General features: G+C 41.3%; 1 protein-coding gene and 1 pseudogene across 1 annotated transcript in view; one reads left to right on the top strand and one right to left on the bottom strand.

The window, feature by feature from the left end:
- LOC134446208 (SLA class II histocompatibility antigen, DQ haplotype D alpha chain-like) overlaps positions 1–6,438 on the top strand; it is a 10,803-nt gene extending 4,365 nt beyond the window's left edge. Inside the window, exons 4-6 of the mRNA XM_063195522.1 lie at positions 4,790–5,071; positions 5,722–5,835; positions 6,191–6,438. Of these exons, the coding sequence (XP_063051592.1) occupies positions 4,790–5,071; positions 5,722–5,835; positions 6,191–6,351 (557 nt within the window). The 3' untranslated portion in view covers positions 6,352–6,438. The remainder of the gene's footprint in view (positions 1–4,789; positions 5,072–5,721; positions 5,836–6,190) is intronic.
- Positions 6,439–15,435: 8,997 nt separating this feature from the next.
- On the bottom strand, positions 15,436–16,522 carry LOC134445029 (major histocompatibility complex class I-related gene protein-like; annotated as a pseudogene).
- Between the last annotated feature and the right edge of the window lie 4,235 nt (positions 16,523–20,757).

Below are 20,757 nucleotides of genomic sequence, written 5' to 3'. Positions count from 1 at the left end.
TTTATTTAACTGAAAAAGGTCATGTCATTTTTAGTTCATCATCTTGAAACTACCGTTCTTTGTCAGATACTATTATAACTTTTGGATCCTCATTTCAATTCCTCAAATCCGCGATCATTTCTCATATTCCATAGTTTTAAAGGCACGACCTGCTGCACTGCCACCATGAAGTTCCTCTTTCGTTTCTCAGACAGAACAGGCCTTCCCATGTCAGCTGTTGTTTAACCACAGGGCGTCAGAGCAATACATCTGATCAGATGAGATAGTAGGCTACTTAACTTAAGTCAATCAGATAAAATGTGTCACACCATTCTTCCCTGAATTTATATAGTCCTACCCAATATATAACCAAATACTTTTATAACTCTGCATAGCCTAATGATTTTTGGCACTAGTGCACTATAATGCTGTACAAAGAAGTCCGACAGGTGGACAAAGATGTGTCTGATGGTGGCGAAGATCGTGTGTTGGCCGATTTAAAGAATACGTTTCAGACGGACGGACGGACAGACAGACAGAGCGATAGACCGACGGACGAACATACCCTCTTATAGAGATGCTATAGGACGCATCTAAAAAGGGCAAAAAAGAGCCAAAGGCATATGACCCGTGTCACTTAAGATTGACTACTTGGGTGACACTGCATTAGTGTTGCCACTTATGTCAGTTTTGCCTGATTGTCATGGTTTGTAATGGTCTGTCCAAGGGACAAAATATAGTTTGGACATTGAATGAAGGGAGCCATTACTTACAAGCAAAATGACATATTTTTATTATTGAAATGTCCAGGTTTTTTGGTCAGCCAAAGGTGGCAATCCTGGTGGTTGACACTGTCATATGTGCAGTAGCATTCTCTTCTCATGGGCGTCATCCTTTCAGTGCCCAAAAATGGGTCTCCATTTTATAGTTAGTTAGTTAGAACCTTTATTGTCTTCAATGGGGACATTTTTGTCAGCAAGTAAGGTAAACACCAGGCAGGTTGTATTGCCTTTATGATAAAAACAAAGATTTAACACATACAATACACATTTACCCAGATGTAACAGACATATGAAAAAGTCTTATTAAAAAACACATACAATACACATTTACCTAGATATAACACCCATATGAAAAGTCTTATTAAAAACGAAAACGAAAAACGAAATATCTGTTCCATAACAATATTATAAGGGTCATACAAGGCACAAACCCACATATACAAATCTAACTATTTTTTTATTCATTTTCAGTCATATATGCCATACACAATTTATGTTACTAAGGGCTTATATATTTCGTATAAGTAAAAAGATTGGAAAATAGTGCTGTTTTTGGATGAATGCCAATCAGATGTGTGCTGTATTTGTGCCATGTTGTGGAATTACCTCTGGGTCGGACAGGGCTAGCCAGCTACCCACCCTGCTACGGTGATGCCTGCCTGGCTGCTGCCTTCAGTACCGGCTTTTACGGACCAAGAGTAAGTAGGACATTGTACATCTTATAATATTCAACATCATTACTGTCACGGGATAGAGATGTGAAAGAGAGCGTTGTCCATTCCATGTCGTGATGCAATGTCTGACTGTCATCCTACGAAATTTACATGAAAGCTGTAAGTTTAGCTCTACACTTGTTGCCTTTTCAGATCGAAGCGCTGGTGTGATGTTTCCCCGTCGACTGATGAGGGGAGGAAGGCAGCCACGGCACGCGATTGTTCAACATGACAGTCAAGAAAGACAAATAAAAAATCATGAGTGAAGTTCTTCGTCAGGTTGTTTTTTTTCCGGGAAGCTTATTTAGACTGTCTAGGCCTGTGTTATATACAAATATTACATTTAAAGTCTCATGCTTCATATGAGAAATGTGCAGAATTCATATAAATATTGGTGTCAGAAACTGTTTAAGAAATGTACAAATTAAATAAGGTTTGCATATAATTAAATGTATAAACTTTATGCAATTTATATACGAATATTACATTTCAAGTTGTAAACTTCATATAAACTTAATATAGAAAGTCTGTAAAATCCAACTACGGAACATGTACGGAACATACGTGTGATGGAGTGACCATCACTAGGGTTGTGGGTGTGTTCTGACTAACATGCCAACGAGCCTGGCTCTTTGGTGTAGCGGTCAGAGCCCCGGTTTACTACCCCAGAAGGTCTGGGTTCAAGTCCCAGCTGGGCAACTATACTCCCCTTCGCTACAAATGGTGTCAGAAGTGGGATGGTACCGTGAGGCCATCGGAAGCGTACCCATGGTGTATGAGCCGTAATTCCATGTGAGGGACCCCCAGGATTGGTGACCCCCGTGTGAGGGACCTCAGTGATAGGTGAAGCATTGATGATGGGGCACACTGGATAGGAGAAGCATGATGGGCAGTTGCGTGAGGGACACCATGAGTGTGTGAAGCGCATGCACGGGTGCGCTTCCCGAAGGGAAGGCAATGTGATGGAGTGACCATCACTAGGATTGTGGGTGTGTTCTGATTAACATGCCAATGGTCAGAGCCCCGGTTTACTACCTCAGAAGGTCTGGGTTCGAGTCCCAGCTGGGCAACTCTACTCCCCTTCGCTGGGCAAAACGTGCATTATTTCTATAGGAATATAGTAGTTTTCTCCTATGTTTTAGTCAATATAATATAGTATTATGCATTGTTGGCATGTCAAACTCTTATAAGAATTTATACTGCATGCAGTCATGTTATACGGCATGCATATAAGTTCCATATAGTATTTCTTTTCGGAAAAGGGGCCATAATCGACTATCATGATAGACATATATTAGAAAACGCATAAGTGACTCTTGCAAATCTGGCACATTTTTTCTATACGATTTCATGTAAGGAACATGCATGCTTGCAGTATATGAATCATATAATTCTTTTTCATATGGGCAGACATGACATAAGCAGGACAGGACAAACTATTCAACAGTTCCACTCAACGTTCAAATTCACTGGTATCACACAATGACCAAATGCAATGATGCGCTAAAACGCTGTCTGTGCAAGTACTAGTCTGTCATGGCTGTTGGACATAGTAAATATATTGGAAAGCCTGCACCCAAAAAGCTAGAAATATACCACTGGCTTAATACTGTCTACTAATGTCAAAAACAACACATAGAGCTTTCTACTTTGATAGGATTGCTCATAGATGCATAGTGAACTTATTAATCAAAGTAACTTCCCACTCTATTGTAGTCAAATCGAGTTCTGCATAGCAACTGCTGATTGCATGTGTGCTGAACACGGATTGGTCCATTCCACAGATTTATTTCCTTCAATCCTCTGTTTGTCTGAGTGTGACTCTCAGAGCGTGCTCAGAGCATGGCAAGATGGCCACATCACAACATTTCATTTGTCTGCTCATCATCATTCTCGTCTCCTCTCTGTCAGGAGGGGTTGGTAAGTCGTCAACTTCTGTGTATTTTAAAGTCAGTTAAGTCCACACATGTAGTATATGGGAACTTACTCGGTATGTCAAGATGTTTACTTTTGAGCATATGATTGTATTTGAATGTGTGTGGTTTTGTGTAGTTGTCTGTGTTGAATATGCACAGTTGTGCTAGCGATACTTAATGATGCTTCTAGCACAGAGGTAGGTAATTATTTTGCCCAAGGGCCACATTGGGTTTAAGAATATTGACCTAATGGCCAGATGTTGCTGTCAACTTGTGTCATTACATTTGAAATTCTTGTCCCTGTGGGCCAGATGAAATGGCTCAGTAGGCTGTTTGTGGGACCCAGGCCCAAGTTTGCCCAGGTCTGTCTCAGCAAATACTGTATAGGCCTACATATTGATAAAGAGACTGATATGCTGTAATTGTTAGTGTAAGTGTTTAGTTGAGGCATTCTAACAGGGTTATTTTTGTTTGCAGATGGATGTGATGGTTATTACGCCTCTGTCACAGATCGGTGCCTATTCAGCTCACCGGAAATGAGTGACCTGGAGTATGTTAGGTCGTACTGGTTCAACAAGGCTGCTTACATAGAGTACAACAGCACAGTGGGGAAGTATGAAGGCTACTCGGCACACGGAGTGTACAATGCAGAGAACTTTAACAATGATCCAGCCTTTATGGCACAGATGCAGGCACAGAAGGAGACATACTGCAGGCCCAATGCCCAGAGGGACATTGATAACATACTGACACAGACAGGTAAGTCAAGTGAATGTACATAATATTGATAAAAGATGATAATCCTTTAACATTGTTTTTAACCTGTTAAGAAATAGCGTTATAAATTTGCTGTTACCGGAATGGCAAAGAACAAGTCGTAGTGCATTATAATCCTTTAACATTGTTTGTAACCCGTTAAGACATAGCGTTATAAATTTGCTGTTACCAGAATGGCAACGAACAAGAAACACCTGTATTAGGCTATGTCATAGCTGTGTTGTACTATGATAGTTAACTTTTCAATGACTGTTACAGCGTTCCAGTGGTGGAATGGCATGCATTATGGGACTATGTTATTATGTTATTATTATTATTATCATCATCATCATCATCATCATCATCATCATCATCATTATTATTACTATTATGTATACACACACTATATGCTATGTATATTATTATGTATACACACACTATAAGCCCTATAATTAAGCTTTTATATGAAAAAGCCAGTAATTGAATTTTATGTAGGCCCTATGCATGTTTGTATGTATATATGTATGTATGTATGTATGTATGTATGTATGTATGTATGTATGTATGTATGTATGTATGTATGTATGTATGTAGGCTGTGTATGTATGTGTGTATGTACCATTCTGATATTTCTGTCTTTCAGCGGCACCAGTAGTGAATTTGAGACTGGGGAAAGCTTCCGTTGGTGGCCAGCCTGCCATACTGGTATGCAGCGCCTATGACTTCTACCCCAAGATGATCAAACTGACCTGGTACAGGGATGGCAAGGAGGTGACTGGTGACGTGATATCCAGTGAGGAGCTGGCTGATGGAGACTGGTACTACCAGATCCACTCCCACCTGGAGTTCACACCCAAAGCTGGAGAGAAGATCTCCTGTATGGTGGAGCACAGCAGCCTCAAGGAGCCTCTTGTGCTTCAGTGGGGTGAGGCTGTCTCTGTCTGTCTGTCTGTCTGTCTGTCTGTCTGATCCCTCTATCTCTGTCTCTCTCCCTCCCTCTCTCTCTCTCTCTCTCTCTCTCTCTCTCTCTCTCTCTCTCTCTCTCTCTCTCTCTCTCTCTCTCTCTCTCTCTCTTTCAGGGTCGCGGTTGTCCCGTGCCCAAAATTAGGTCTTCATTACATTGTATGAATTGGGTGGGGGGTCCTTTGAGATGAGTTTGTCATGGGCCCGACCAAAGCTGTCAGCAGCCCTGTGTAACCTATGAATGATAATGGCACAAATAGACCACATGCGACTAGCGATTCCAGCGACGGAAGTAATTGACTTTGTATTAAGTCGCTGGCGACAGAAGAGACGAAAGCGATTTGGCCGACTAGAGGCGATTTCAGCAACAGTTTGGACTTCAGTGAATATTATGCAAATTGGCTATGATGAGGTTCGACGACAGCTGCCACAGCCAATGGAAATGTCGGAATGCTTGCATTCGGGTTTTAACGAACATACTCTGACGCTTCTATCGCTCGTATCGCTCTTGCTGCACAATCCAGCAATTATCTGTCGCTTAATCTTGTCACCGCCTAGTGTGTTTGTCCGGTAAGGTGTATACAGACCAATGATGATGTGATGCTTTCACAGACCCCCCCATGCCGAGGACAGAGAGGGCTAAGATCGCCGTTGGAGTAGCCGCTCTGGTACTGGGCTTCATCGTGATGGTGGCTGGGTTCATCTACTACGAGAGGTCGTGCAGAGGTTTGTAATGTGAATCGCAATGTCTCATTAGCCTGACATCCCCATCCGTATACACTAAAGTCAGTTTACAAACAAAACTAGAACGAGTATGAGTATGGTAAGAATCGTCGTTGCTAACTGCAATTGGAATTTACATTGCAAGTAAGTCATTTGCTAACGTAGTTAGCGACAACAACGCTTTTGAGAAATGCACCGCAGGCTAGTGTCTGATGGTACAGATGTCTAATCTATTGGCCATTACATTGGTCGGATGGAATCGGCTTTGGATTGGCCTACATATTGTTCACCACCTTAGCACGTATGTGGTCTCCGTGTAATAAACTACTTTCATTCATTTCTTTTTCAACAATCTCAGTATCGGGGGCTAAGATGAAGAAGAAGCCTGTGCTGTGGGGTCTCGACGTGGACACGGCTCACAAGGGCATGAAGAGCGCCCTCTGGTGGCTCAATTCTGTTACGATGCCCTGTGACGACACACCAGTGAAGACTCCTGCCAAACTTTGCCAAGAATATTAAAACATGCATAGCTGTTAAAAATGCTACTATTTTTTCCAAATGTGGTTGTATGGAAATGTTCTTGTTTAGCTGACTTGAAATAAAATTTCATTTTATTTTTATTATTTTTCAAAAGAGCAGTTGTTTCCGCTTGTTTCTAACATGTAACATTATCGTAAACACACAGACACTACTAGAAGCTACTTCTACTATTACTATTAGGAGTAATACCATGTACATACTGCAGGGGTGAACCTGTATAACCAGAACGCTGCTGCAGCCTTCTAATCCATAGTTGTGAGTCTCACCTGTGAGTTACAATTATACTCCATAAACTGACTCTATAATCAAAGTAATTGTTCCAACCACACACTGTCCAGCCGAACGGGCAGCCCTCAAAGTTCGGAGTTGGGTTCTGAGTTCGTCTCTGGCGTGTTGGCAGGGGAGGTGAAAGCGGGTTGTTGAAAAGTTTGCAGGTTGGCTACGACTAGGCCTACAGATGGGCCAGTCATTCTGTAGGCCTACGTCTCACAAGCTGACTTGCCATCGATTTCATTTGTAGGCTAGGCAAACACATCTGGCGCTAGTTGAGCCAATAGCCTACCTACATCCCCCGGTCCCCGCGCGAATGGTTCAGTCCAACCACCACGCAGAAATTGAAAATAGAAATATTGACTCATTTTACTTTGGTTTCAAATTCACATAATTTTGTCTTTCAAAAGCCACTGACAAATGACAATGAAATGAAAAAAACAACGTCAATTTTCTGTTTTCTGAGTTGACTGGAAAATTGAAAATTGAAATTTCGAACCCATTTTTCATCATTTTCAAGTAAATTCGGAAAATGGATCAAAGCACTGCAAAGCGTTACACGGACCTTGGAGCCTATGTTTTTTTATGTTTTTATTTGTTTTGGAAGAAACTTTTGTTTTAACTTTTCTGTCTATATATTGTAAAATTATGTAGGGCCTATAGGCCCTATGTGCTATGCATATAATGTCCTAAATTAAATGTACCTCCTGTTGCTACATTTGAAAAGAACGTCGTATTAGCATAGTAAGCAGTTTTTAGCGAATTTGTCCCTATATTTTGTCAACTCCATGAGGTTTTACTGTACATGTCAACTCTTAATCAAATGTTATAGAGTTGACTCTTACTGAATTGACAAAATAATCTACTTTTCATAACATGATTTTCTAACAGAAAGTATCTTGTACATCAGCAGCTGTTTAAAGGTTTCCTGGTGAACCAGTAGCCTGTAAGTAACAGGCTACTGGCACACTGCCCTTTCACGCCTCTCCGGAGGCGGGGTTTAGTCAAAAGATGCTTGCACGCGGTTGGAGCAACCTCATATGAATGACATGACACTTCGACCACTCACGTTGAAGCTTTGTGACGTAGGACGTGTCGTCACGTAAATGCCGCCAGGTCGGGAACCAAAACAGAACAACGTCCTTTAGAAAATCAACTTGAGGTATTTTGGATAACACCACTGAAATTGCTGCTTCCATCCCGACGCATGATAACTCCTCGCACGCCGCCATTACTGTTGTGATTGAGGGAGGGGGCGGGCACAGCCGAACTACCCTGGGGGAGGGTGTTGCGTTCGATAAACGTCATACCCACTGAAATCCCTCCCTACGATCCTGATTCGTCGAGTTGCCCCGTTTATTTCGTGAACGGAGGAGGAGAGCGAATCACAGGTGCACCAGAAGGTTTGTGTAGCCCAGCCCCCTGGGCGTCAACACATAGCTTCTGGTTCACCAGGAAAGTTTAAAGGTGCACCATGTAAGATTTGGCCAGAGTAGGTATTGCAACTATGCTGCTCATTGAAACTGTGCTGCCTATTGAGAAATGTTAGGGGTCTTACACACCAGGGCGGTAAAGCGTCGCGGAACGGCCACGTTTTTTACCGGCGTCAGTGAAAATACATTGAAACATATCTGTCCTTACACACCAACCGGCGGTAGTCGAGTCAGCGGTGCGGGAGCCGGCTCTGCCCCGCGCTGCATTTGGAAAATAGAACTCGAGCGTATTTTTCACGTCGCCGACCGGCGGTGTCTCATTCAAATGAATGGCAGAGTAGCATGCTAGCTTTGGCTGTGGGGAGAGTTTTGAATAGGACTGGCTGCACACGCCGACGCTGTCAGTGTGAAAGGAAGAGAAAAACACGCCGGCCAAAACTAAGCAGAAAGACTGTGTTCGTCCCGTGACTGTTCCGTTCCGCCTTGGTATGTTTTGGCCCTTAACCTAGCGAGCTAAACCCATACAGCTGAAAGCTGACATGGGTAGCTGGGAAGCTATGTGGGCGGGATAAACGGTTCTCTATCAAATGCCTCAGCACTCAACACCATGCAATAGAATGGAGCAACAACCAATCACATTGAATCCCCACACAGCAAACTGTAGGTGCGTGGCCAGCAATAGTTTTCGAGCTAGAGCTACTGGCAGCTGCCACACGAACAGAGCAGAGAGAGCAGGCAGCCTGCATCCGACTCCAAGAACAACTGACGGCTGTTTGCACAACTAACCCACTCAGTATCAAAACACAATGTCTACACGAGTTAACAATTACCGTGTTTGGATCTTTGGTCACTTTTAACGACTGTGATTTCCTTCTACACCTACAAGAAATGGTCTACTGGTTCTGTAAAATGCTAACAGTAGCTTGCCCGGCTACCCCCGTCAGTTCATGGCAGAGATTCGGTGCATTTCGGCTTTCTGACTGTAATCAAATATTAAATTGCCATTTACAAAGGCCTTAACATATGGCCAGCAAGCAGACAAGTTATATGAACTATCATTTAAGTAATAACGGATGTCATCATTTAAGAAGACGTTCATAAAACCATTTGAAATGACAAAGCGCCGAGGGCCATCTTAACCAGATCAACTGGTATTTTGTTTACAACTACAACTGGTCTCTTTTCAACCATTAAAATGCTTGAAAGTACTCGCCAATTTAACAACAGTTATAATAAGACCGCAGACATTAAAAACTATACATTTGGGAGCTATGCAAGACTATAAGTAGCTTACTAAATAGATAGGAATGAGACCTTGCTAGTAGAGCTAGCGGCTAGGCTCTAGCCCACCTCTCGTCAAATAACACAGCTTGGTATCCAGCTAGCTAGCTTACACAGAACATGTCATGTTGACAACAATAATATTAGTTTATGCAACCATTTAACAAGCCCAAAACTGTTCAACATTTCACTGGTTGGTGAAGAAGGGCCCAGTGGTTGAATACGAGGCATGTTTGACCTTTGTAAGTGAAAACACAATTTATTTCGGCAACTCGTTTGGCTGGTGGACAGACGCATTTCCTCCAAGGCTGATGCAATGCTAGCAGTTTAGCCCTGGGGCGTGTATGTTCTGAAAGCCCAGTTGTGTCGTCACTAGCTAGCCCGGCCCCTCACGATTTGATTGGCTGCAAAGGCCAGTCCACCTTGGACCGATTGTAGATTCAGGTCCGCTAGAGTCTGCCCCCAAGAGCAAATTCAATTTGCGGCCTCTAGGGGCGCCTAGATTTCTTGGCTAGAGAAATGTGACTTTTCATGAATATTAATAAATAATAAACCAATATTTACTAGTATGACCAAACTACGATACGTTTTTCAGCTAAAAATGCCTCTCTGGAAATTCAAAATGGCGGGTCATGGAGAAGATCCCCCTTTTCATGTAGGCCTATGTAAAATGCAATTTTCCCAGTCATAATGAATGCTTAGAATTCAATGTTGGTAGTAAGTATTTGTTAAAAAGGTAACATTTGTGAATGGACAGCATAAATTCTGGAAATGAACGTACTAAAAATATTAAACAGTGCACCTTTAAAGTTTTCAAGCCTCAATGAGCAATATAGCAATGCCTACTCTGGCCACAACCTTACTCAGTGCACCTTTAAGAGAACAGTGTCTCCATGTCATGTATACAAACAGGTATTAGTATAAGGCTGCTTAGAGTGGTAGCTGACCACAAAAATGCCAGATTTTTTTTAAAGCAGGTTTTATAAATATACAATACCATAATAATTGTTAACAAAATATAACAGCATCATATCTACTGGCTACTGCCATCAAGTATATTGAATAATTATTCAAACTAAATTCATTTTTTTTACAATACCAAACTGACAAGGGCCTGAGGCAGCAAGTTAGCTGCATATAATGATGCTCCTGCCACCATACTTAAGAATGGAGATGGGGATTTGGTGAAGGTGTTTTTCTGCAGCTCTCCTCTAAACATGACATTTTGTGTTCCCCTACACAATTCAACTTTGGTTTCAACTTTGGTCTACAAGCAGTAATTTTGCGAAGCATAGAAATGCTTTTACCCCATTATTCTTAGATTGGTACGGTGAACCCCATTCTTGACTATACTTGGTTACATCTCCATCGTGAAATATGGTGGTGGGAGCACCTTGATGCCTCAGGCCCTTGTCCCTTTGCTTTTATCAGTGGAGCAATGAACTCAGAAGTTTATTGATATATTTAACAGAAATAAAAACATGAGGTGCAAGGGTGTACTAAATTATGTGCTATCCTGTGAATGTTTACATCTTAAGGCCAATAAAATATAATATGATAACACGTTCTTTCTTGTGATTCCCGGAAAGATCCGACCATGTTTTATGACCACTTTAGACGGAAATGTAAAAAATGTCAAAGGTTGTACAAACTTTTTTACTTTTTTCCTATATATAGGCTACTGAAATGGAAACCGAATAAAATAAACTGTCAGAATAAAATGTCAGTACAAAAAGGTTGTTGAGGGTTGTTAAATGTTCAAAAATATTCTTTCGGCCATTTTTTTTAATTTGAAGATAAAGGAATAGTAAGTTATTAGTTCGTTATCACAGTTGTACAGTAAGTGTCACAATTCATTTTAGGGTCACAATGGGAACAAATCAGATACACCAACTCACTGTTCGTGTAGTTCATGTACTTCTGCAGGTAGTCCGCTCTGTCCCTCATGCGTCCATGTATATATCCAATAGAACCTAAAGCGTAATTGCTATCTGATGAGTTGAGTTGTTTATCAGTATTGGTTATTCCTCTATAAACAATCCTGTTGTCAATTGAATCATTGTGATTTGAATATCATCCAGCAAAGCTACACCACTAAACTCTGGGAAAGGAGTGTTTCCTTTGATGTAGGTGACCATCATCCACAGCGAATGAGAACCTGGAAAAGAAACAAGGATTTTTTTTTATTTTTTTTAAAATCTGTGTTAGGCAATTTTAGTGCAATAGCAAATTATAATTTAGCATATGAATTCTAGTGTATCCAACATACAGTCCACATAAGTTAAATAATTTGTGAGGCAAAGATTACAAATACTAAAGATTACAGAACTACCTCACAACAGCTGCATTGCTCCCTGCAACAATAAATCATTCACCACTGCTACTTGTTGCTGCTGCGCCCCACTGAAAAGACTACACAATGGAACTGTGGGTTTTTTCCACACCTGGTCCCTTTGAGCCATTTAAGTGGCACACCTAGACAGTGTTTGACACTACAGTCACTTGAAGATTTTTTCCGATTTTTTTGCTCAAATGTGACACATATCCGATCTATGCATATATGATCAATGCGATCAGAATTCTCTTTGACTTGAGTGAAAAGTGTGCCTTTTTGAGGTTGAGAGAGGGGGGAGGGGCTGATCTGAAGAAGTTTACATACATTTTTATATCATTGGCTGTTCGGCACAGGGGTCATAGGGGTGGGTCAGGAACAATTCTACAGAGGCCCTGGCCCACCCTGGCCCCTGTCTAAAACTGCCTATGCTTCAATGTTACTTTGTCTATTTGTGTTCTTATTAGAATTATAAGTCTAGATGAGAAACTATTTGAGCTGTCGTCTTCCTGTGAGTTGGCTTGAAAGGCTGAAAGGGTCCGGGGGCAGGTGTGAAAACACCATAAGTCCCGGAGCAGTGGGCGGTCGTTACTTACTACTTGTTAATTACATACTGCTGCCCTATTGTGCTCCCTCCCCCTCTCTCAGCGCCCCCGTCAAAACTAGCACTTGTAGTGGTGTGCATTCACTGAGTCGCAACTGCCCTGAGGAGTAATGTACACCAGCATGCCAAGATACCAGAATTTGATTTAACAAATGTATATCCATATACTTCACAGAGATTGAAAGTGTCCAAAGCTGGAGCATATGGCCTGCAGAGTTGGGGTCTGAGTAGCAGACAGATGCAAGCTCCTCTGGGTCTCCTCTCCCCTGTGTGACTGGTGGAACAGGGGAAGGAGTCATGTCAAGGGCAAACCCACAGAGACCGGGTAATGAAGTGTACACTTAATTCAACGAGGGGTGAATGTATCAGGGAGTCAACTTGGCAGAACTCCTTGCACTCTGGCCGTGGGCCATCACGTTTTTTACTGGGTGTGGGTGACTGTCCTTTTCCCTTTGCTACATTCAACATTGCTCGTATCCTGTGACACTGGTATAATGTCCCAATGACGGCCTTCAGTCTACAGTGATCAGACCCGACAAGAGCTTCTCACTGACTGTCTTCTACTCTCTTTGCTCTTTGGTCTGCTTATTTTCAACAATCTGATTGGCAACCTTTTTGTTTCCAAATGCTACACATAAGTAATGTTAATTGACAGATATTTGAAGAACAATCTCTTTCCTTTGATGAGAAAAGTAAAATAGAAACCCTGTAATTAGAAGATAGTATGCAATGCTATAAATAAAGTAATATTAGTAACAGCGTTTACCCACTAGAGGGCAGCATAATGCTGAATTCAAATCCGTCTCTTTAAAATGTACTCTTCTATTCTATTCTATTCTATTCTATTCTATTCTATTCTATTATGTTCTATTCTATTCTATTCTATTATTACTAAAACATTCTAACTCACAGTATAATTCATTACGTGACTCATACATTAGTTTCTAATTCAAAACATTAGTTATACAGTGGAAAATCGTAAACCTTGTCCGGCAGATCTGAGTTGACTTTCACATTTTAATGCATAAATAGCGGATGTAAAGAAAGAGAAAACTAGCCTGGTCCTGACCATCCCATAATACTACCATTTCATTTCGGATTTATGGTCTGGCATTTGTTTGCTCTGAAGCGATTGTAGGAAGCAGGAAGTTTGCACTCAGTTGTGGTTTGAAATTATTGGACACCTCTCACCCAATCGCTGACAGTTACTCAACAACAACATAGCGCAGACCAATGGCTCTGGCGCAGATGTGTACGTCATTGTCATGAGTGTCCTCTCCCTTTCGCCCCCACGTGGGGGGCGTATTCGCTTATTTGCTGTTTTCTGGGGGGGGGCGTTGCGATCAAAATTCTACTGCTCCAGGCACTCCACAGAGAAGCACGGCCAGACTAGTAGTGGAGCCAATCCTTTGGCGGAAGTACGTAGGATGGCTCGCGAGGCTAAGAGAAAACACCATTTCGTACAAAATGCAGACCAACATTAAGTGAGCACAAAACAAATGTTACAGTATATATTGCGAAACTGTGTCGGCACAGTTACCAGAGCCTTAAGTATAATGGAGGCCAACCTGGAATTGCATTTTGATTGAATGTGGTCAGTGTGGGACAGAGCAAAGCCTACCCATGCATATCACAAACCATAGGTCACCAAAACAGTTGCATCATACAGTAACACAAGGGATTTCATATGCCTATAAATGTACCTTAATACTTCTAAGAGCAAATTATTTCGGCAGAATTGCATTGTCAACATAATTCAAAATATAAAATGCTATTTTTCGGTGGGCCTATCTTTTCTGTAATAAAAGTTAAAAAATATTTCTAACAATCACAGGTGCAGGTTAACATGTACATGTATTTGTGGTAAAGATGAAGTGTATGAGAGCAAATATTTAGCAACCCCAATACAATGAAAATGAATGAATAAATAAAACAGAACAGACTATCTCTCCCATGTAACGCATGAGAAAGAACAGGAGAATAGACAGGTCAAAATCTGAATGTGTTACACTTTGAAGGAAAGAAAATTGAAAGCCCAACTGGGAAACTCCAACTCCCATTGCCATTGTGACACAGCACTCCAGAGCACACAAGTGCACACTGCACACAAAGAAATTACATCTATGCTTCACCTGTGCAAGGGGGCAGTCCCCAGTAGCGCCCAAAAGGGAGCAGTGTGACAGGACAGTAACATGCTCTGGGCACCACAGTCATGGAGCAGGACAGGGAGAGTACTGGTTAATTACTCCCCCCACCAACCTGACGGGTCGGGAGTCGAATCAGCAACCTTTGGGCTACAAGTCTGACGCCCTAACCACTTGCCCATCTTGACTACCTTTGTTTCTTCAATGGCAATTTCGGCATTCCCAAGTTCTTTCTCTGATGCTCAAAATAGTTTACAAATCAAATGTCCAATTCCAGTCCCAATATCAAATGGTTATGTCTCAGGGTTCGTCTGCACTTCTTTTACTGTGGTTGTCTGCATGTCCTCTGTGCCTGTAGACAGCAAAAGGGTAGAAAATCAATTATTGTCCCTCCAGTAAAATATTTTCTACAACTAAATATAAAGCAACACAGAGGGAGCAAAGCAGGTCTACATGTTGTTTTAACTGTACTATTGATGCAGTTGCTTTGAACAAAATTCAAGGCAGAAAGTGGTGGGAGTTTAAGTTAGGAATGGATATTTTCTCTACACAGTGACACTTACTTGTAGTCGAGTAGTCACTCAAGTGGGAGCCTCCACCTGTTGGAGTGACACATTGCAGATATGACAGCAGTAGGTCTATGAAATAGAAATAAATAAAATGAAACAATATGGTTCAGTCAGTTCTCTCAGTATTGCTGAACCTTAAATCATCAGTCATTAATTATAAGATGTAGGCCTACTGAGTCTTACCTTTGTATTTTCTCGTACATATTAAGACCACAGCAGCTCCAAGCAGACACACAAAAATGATAACCAGGACTGAAGACAATATGGAGGTTGTCACTGAGTCCCAGTCACGGTCTGTAAAAAAACACAGAACATACAGTATATAACACAAAACAAGAAGACACTTAGGCCTACAGTAATACCAAAACCCATGTTGTATGAGACACTGAATGCAGCAGCAAAGCAAAACTCCCATATTTCATGTACATGTTTAATTTGATATATCCAACTTTGCACTGTTTTCTTTCAACAATAAGCTGTATGACATGCCTAAATCAATGTCCAGTTTGTTATCCAGGCTGAGTTGTTGAGCTGTGCAGGTGTAGTGATGCTGCTGTAGCTCCTCTGTGCTGACCTCCAGGCTCTTCCTCATCTGGTACGTCTCATCTCCATTAGGTAGCAGCTCCCCCCCAGTGATCTGGTGGTCAGGCACAGGCTGGCCGTCTCTGAGCAGGGTCAGGTTGATGTGACGGGGTAGAAACCAGTGACCAGGCAGGTCAGACGAACCGAGGAGTCCTCTAGTGTCTTCTGAAGGAGTCTGAGTCTGGGTTTTACTGAAGATGGTGTGAGTAATTATACACTACATCAATAACAACATATGGAACTGTGGTAGTATTTTTAGACATACCTTATTACATAGGCCTACTTATAAAGAACAGTTTTACTGATCATGTTTAAGTAATACTAAATGATGATAATAAGGCATTGACAGTGCCCGACAAGATCTCTAGACAAGACCTCGGGGCAAGAACAAGGCAAGTAATTTAACAGGAGGAACATTTTGTTTGTTTAGAAGGACGGATCGGCGAGAAATGTACCTTTCTTTAGTACACGCTTCCTTTCGTTTTCAAGACGTTCTTTTAGAAATTGTATGCAGTTGGGGTGATAAATTAGTCCATATCGCGTTGGAGAGAAGTGAGTCCATATGAAACTGTTCATGTCTGGCAACTTCCGATCGGTGTGAAGAGAATCTTGAATGGCATCATAATACTCTACCTCTACATCCTCTCCATTATAAGCATCCTTGTTGAACATTGGTCCTGGTTTGCCATCCTCCAAAAGTTCACATCCAGCAAGTCTTTGAAACACAGTGATGTCTGAAAACAAAATATTGAGTAGTATATTTCAATAAATCTACCATAAAATGATTTCAACCAAACCATTCTATACAGAATATTGATACATTGCAATATAATAATTAATGGATTGAAAGTGTAAATCCAACATGTCTATTCATTGATTTGCACTGTTAACCTGTTGCGGCTTGAACTAAGCACAAAGCCCTGACCTTCGCCCATAGAGATTCCAATATCTAGAGCAGGGTGCTGAACTAGAAACTGCAAAGGTCCACTCGCCAAATTTCGTATGTTTCCAGGGTCCAAAAAAGTCGCTACGGACCGATGCAGAAAATAGCCTCACTCGCTGGCCGCACTGGCCTCTTGCTCACTCACTGAGTTGTCATAGTGATGATACTTTCATTTGTCATAAGACTGGTGAAATACACCTATAGATCGCATGGCAGCGAAATCTCATGTATAATTTATACATATTAAATACAGATGGATTTTGTCTTGGTCCGGATGACATTGCGTTTGGGTCCGCATCTGGACCTGGGTCCGCCAGTTGATCATGTCTGATCTAGAGGATTCATAAGCGTGTTTTATGGGAATGGGTCTGTAGGGGTCATAGTTTAGCTCTCTCCCATTGAATTCTATACAAACGTCTGGGGTGAGAACTCCACCCACTTTTGCCACTTCCAGTTCACTTATCATTGTAATTTTCTAAAATTAATTTAAAAATCTGTAGCTAACATCAGAAACATGCTGGATTTGGTATAAACCACAGTCACTGAAGAGATTCCCGTTGTTTCAGAAATATATTTCTCATTACGTGGAAATGGAGTTAATGTCACCCATTCATCTCTATGTATTTTGAGCGATTTCCGGCGATTTTCATCGCATGGTTATGAATACTCTAGATACTGGAATCTCTATGCTTCGCTTAAGATGCTACCCAATTAGGAGGGAAAGTAATCTCGTCGCCCCCTGCTGGCAACGTTCCAAGCCCCTGCATCAAATGAATGGGTTTTGTCTTTGAAAAATTACATCTCGGCCCTGACGACGAAGTAGGAGTAGTGGCAGTCATATAATATGCATGTTGGCCGCCCCGTTTCATCAAATCAGGTGGTAATATGTTTTCACTGATCTGCAGTGATTTTAATATTCTTAAAAAAGCTAATACAGAACTACACTGACTGGCACGTGTGACGTGTTTACTCCATGTAATTAGCATAGCCAAATTAGCATAGCCAAACATTAGCCAGACAGGTGGTTACTCGTCACCACAGAAGCCATCATATCTACTAATGAAGTTAAAACCAAACCAAACTAATCGCGTGTAGGCCCTATATATGTGTAATAAGAAGACAATATGGAACTCACAGGATTACAAGAATGTGAAGAAACGCAAAGAACTTGCGTTCATTTGCGTTCATTTGTAATGAATATAGACCTTTAATCGTATCCTTTGGTTGTGTATTGATCAAACAACCTGAACAACCTGTTCTGAGCAGTCTATGCTGACTGCTCTCACCCCGCCCGTTTACCCTGTAGCCTATAAATCTGTGTGTGTGTGTGTGTGTGTGTGTGTGTGTGTGTGTGTGTGTGTGTGTGTGTGTGTGTGTGTGTGTGTGTGTGTGTGTTTGTGTGTGTTCATTCTCAGTCATACGGTTCAGTGTGTGTGTGTGTGTGTGTGTGTGTGTGTGTGTGTGTGTGTGTGTGTGTGTGTGTGTGTGTGTGTGTGTGTGTGTGTTTAGGAACTGAGGGTGTGGTAGTGTTTGATATAACTGATTCACTGCAAATAGCTGAGCTCAGCCTTGTGCCAAACAAAATGTGGTGTGCAATAGACAGTAGTGTGCAATAGACAGTAGCATATTTGCTCATGCTATTGCTCTACCTGTTCTATACTATTCTGACTATTCTGGTCAAGGCACTGCTGACAACATGACACAGAACAATTTTCTTTGATTTTTTTTCTTTCACTTTCAATGGCTGCATTCACTTCCAATGACTGTTGCAGGTTTAGGAATAGCTATATTTAGTATAAACTTAAGATTTTAATTGTATCCTTTGAAAAGGCTGGTTGTGTTAAATTGATCTGACAATGTGAAATATCTTGATACTGTCTTTGACGTTCTGTTCAAGTGTTGACGGTTCTCACCCCACCTGGGAGTAGCATTTGAGACACACATTTTTTTTTTTTAAAGTCAGCGTCTCAAATCAATTAATCAGTAAATAGTGTGATGGTCTTGATATCTCAATATTGTCTGCAGGAGTAGCTGTTTACTCAAGAATCCCTGCCCTGCCCTGACTTGACCTAACACGCACGCACGCACACAGACACACACACACACACACACACACACACACACACAAACACACACACACTCAGGGTGTATTTTCCCAATGCCAGGGAGACAAGCGCCCAGAATTTGATCCCCATTACATTGTGAGTTTTGGGTAGGGGGGGCTTTCAGACTTTCAGACCGGCAAAAGCTACCCTCTATCACACACACTTCATCTGTCACACCCACTCTCCCTCACTCAATCATTCAGCACACCTGCTTTCATTATTTTTTTGTTGCTTGTGCTACCTGCCCTTGTTAGTCTGTCTGTGTACTTAAGGAGCCTTAACCCTCCTGTTATCCTTGGGGTCTATTTGACCCCATTCAATGTTTAACACCTGAAAATACATGAAGTACATATTTCTTCTGCCTCATCTTTGATGACTTTTCCTAAATAGATGGGGTAAATGTGAAAAAAGTGAAATTTCCACAAAAATGTTTTTCCTAAGTGCTGTACACATTTTGGTTACACCCGTGTTCCTTGGGGTCAATTTGACCCCAATGCTTTCAAGTGTATAAAACATAAATGGAACATCCATATTTTGCAAATAAATGTTAAAATCTGTTACGATAATGTGAAATACATGAAAATAAGCTATTCAGCCATGTGTCTTCTGAACATTTTGCTTTTGTTTGGGCCCTGATAAATAAAAATACTAATCAAATGGGGGAGGCCTAAAACTAATTCACGGCAACATTTTGGACAGTGGTGGCTACTACAGCTTTGACATTTTGACAAAATCCACCATCTGAACATTGTTGTACCTACAGCACCATCATGGCACCCCCACAGCAACTCCCCCCCCCCCCAACCCTGTACCCTGGGAGCTAGCCTACTTTTGCACCCTCCCACTACACACACACTAGCATAAGATGGGTCACATATAGTCAGCATTGCTGTGCATGCTGTTCTGTGCCCAGCATACATAATTATAAGTGATGGTATATTTGAAGAGAAGCTTTATAATTGTGATCCAAAGACTGAAATGGACTGTTCTGATGGTGACAAGCCATTGTACTTCTTTAGATGGATGCGGTCTCAAGGTTGGTTGCTATGTTGAGAGATATAATGGTGCAGGTCTTCTCCTCTGTTCAGTATGTTGTTCCAAATTGACATGGTGGTCTGTAGCATTGGTTATAAACTGGTGCTACCTGACATAGAGAAGGCAGGACCTTTCAGGAACAGCAACCGCTGTAACTTTTGTGAAGGACGTACACATTGACGTCCATACCAAGTTCTCCAGTGGGCATGAATAGTGAATTGAAGTAAACATAGAATACAAGTTGCTAGCCCTGTTCCTTCAAACCTTACCCCACTACCATGAACATGTAATGTGTCTACAAGGAGCACATGCAAACCAGTTCTTCCTCATATGCACACTAATTGAAGCGCAGAAATAATGATAATGATTTTCTATGACGTTCCCAAAACTCATTTGGTTGGCAATCCATGTTCTTACCTAACTATTATACTTGTGTTATAAATACACATTCAAACATATAAAGATTCAAGAATGTTGGACTTAAAAAACCTTCTGAATGTTAGGGAATAGGCCTATGTATATTTATGTTATGGTGAAATTGACCCATATGGTAGTAGACAGATACTATCCTTGATAATCAAATTTGTTTTTTCTTTTCAAATGTTATAAGTAATAGAAATACATATTTAGGGAGTATATGGAGCCACTAAAATTTCAATAATATGTGTCCATCTGTTTTTAGACCAATTAATGACATTTTATTGCCATTTTCTCAAAATTTCGCCTAGTCATGGATTCAGTTTTTTTGGTGTGTGGGCTATGTGTGGGGGTGCTAGGATATATTTAAAGGACTTTTTATGTCACCAACAGATCAATAATACATATCTGAGAGATAAATATGTGCCAAAGTGTTGTTTTCTACTGATTTTGTAGACATTTAAGTGGTTGGGGTCAAATTGACCCCAAGGATCACGGATGTTTCAAAATTTGAGGGTAACAGGAGGGTTAAGCCCAGATCTGTATGTAAACAGTGTGTGTGATTATTCCTGCGCCAAGTGTTGGATTTATGAACTTGTACTTGAACGTAGACATGTGCCTAAATACACTCACACCTCTGTACATGTAAGTGGAAAAAGCACAAAATTGG

The sequence above is a fragment of the Engraulis encrasicolus genome, chromosome 3, assembly GCF_034702125.1.
Source record: "Engraulis encrasicolus isolate BLACKSEA-1 chromosome 3, IST_EnEncr_1.0, whole genome shotgun sequence".
Classification (NCBI taxonomy): Eukaryota; Metazoa; Chordata; class Actinopteri; order Clupeiformes; family Engraulidae; genus Engraulis; species Engraulis encrasicolus.
The sequence above is the reverse complement of the archived record's forward strand: the minus strand, read 5'-3'. Positions and strand labels throughout refer to the sequence as shown.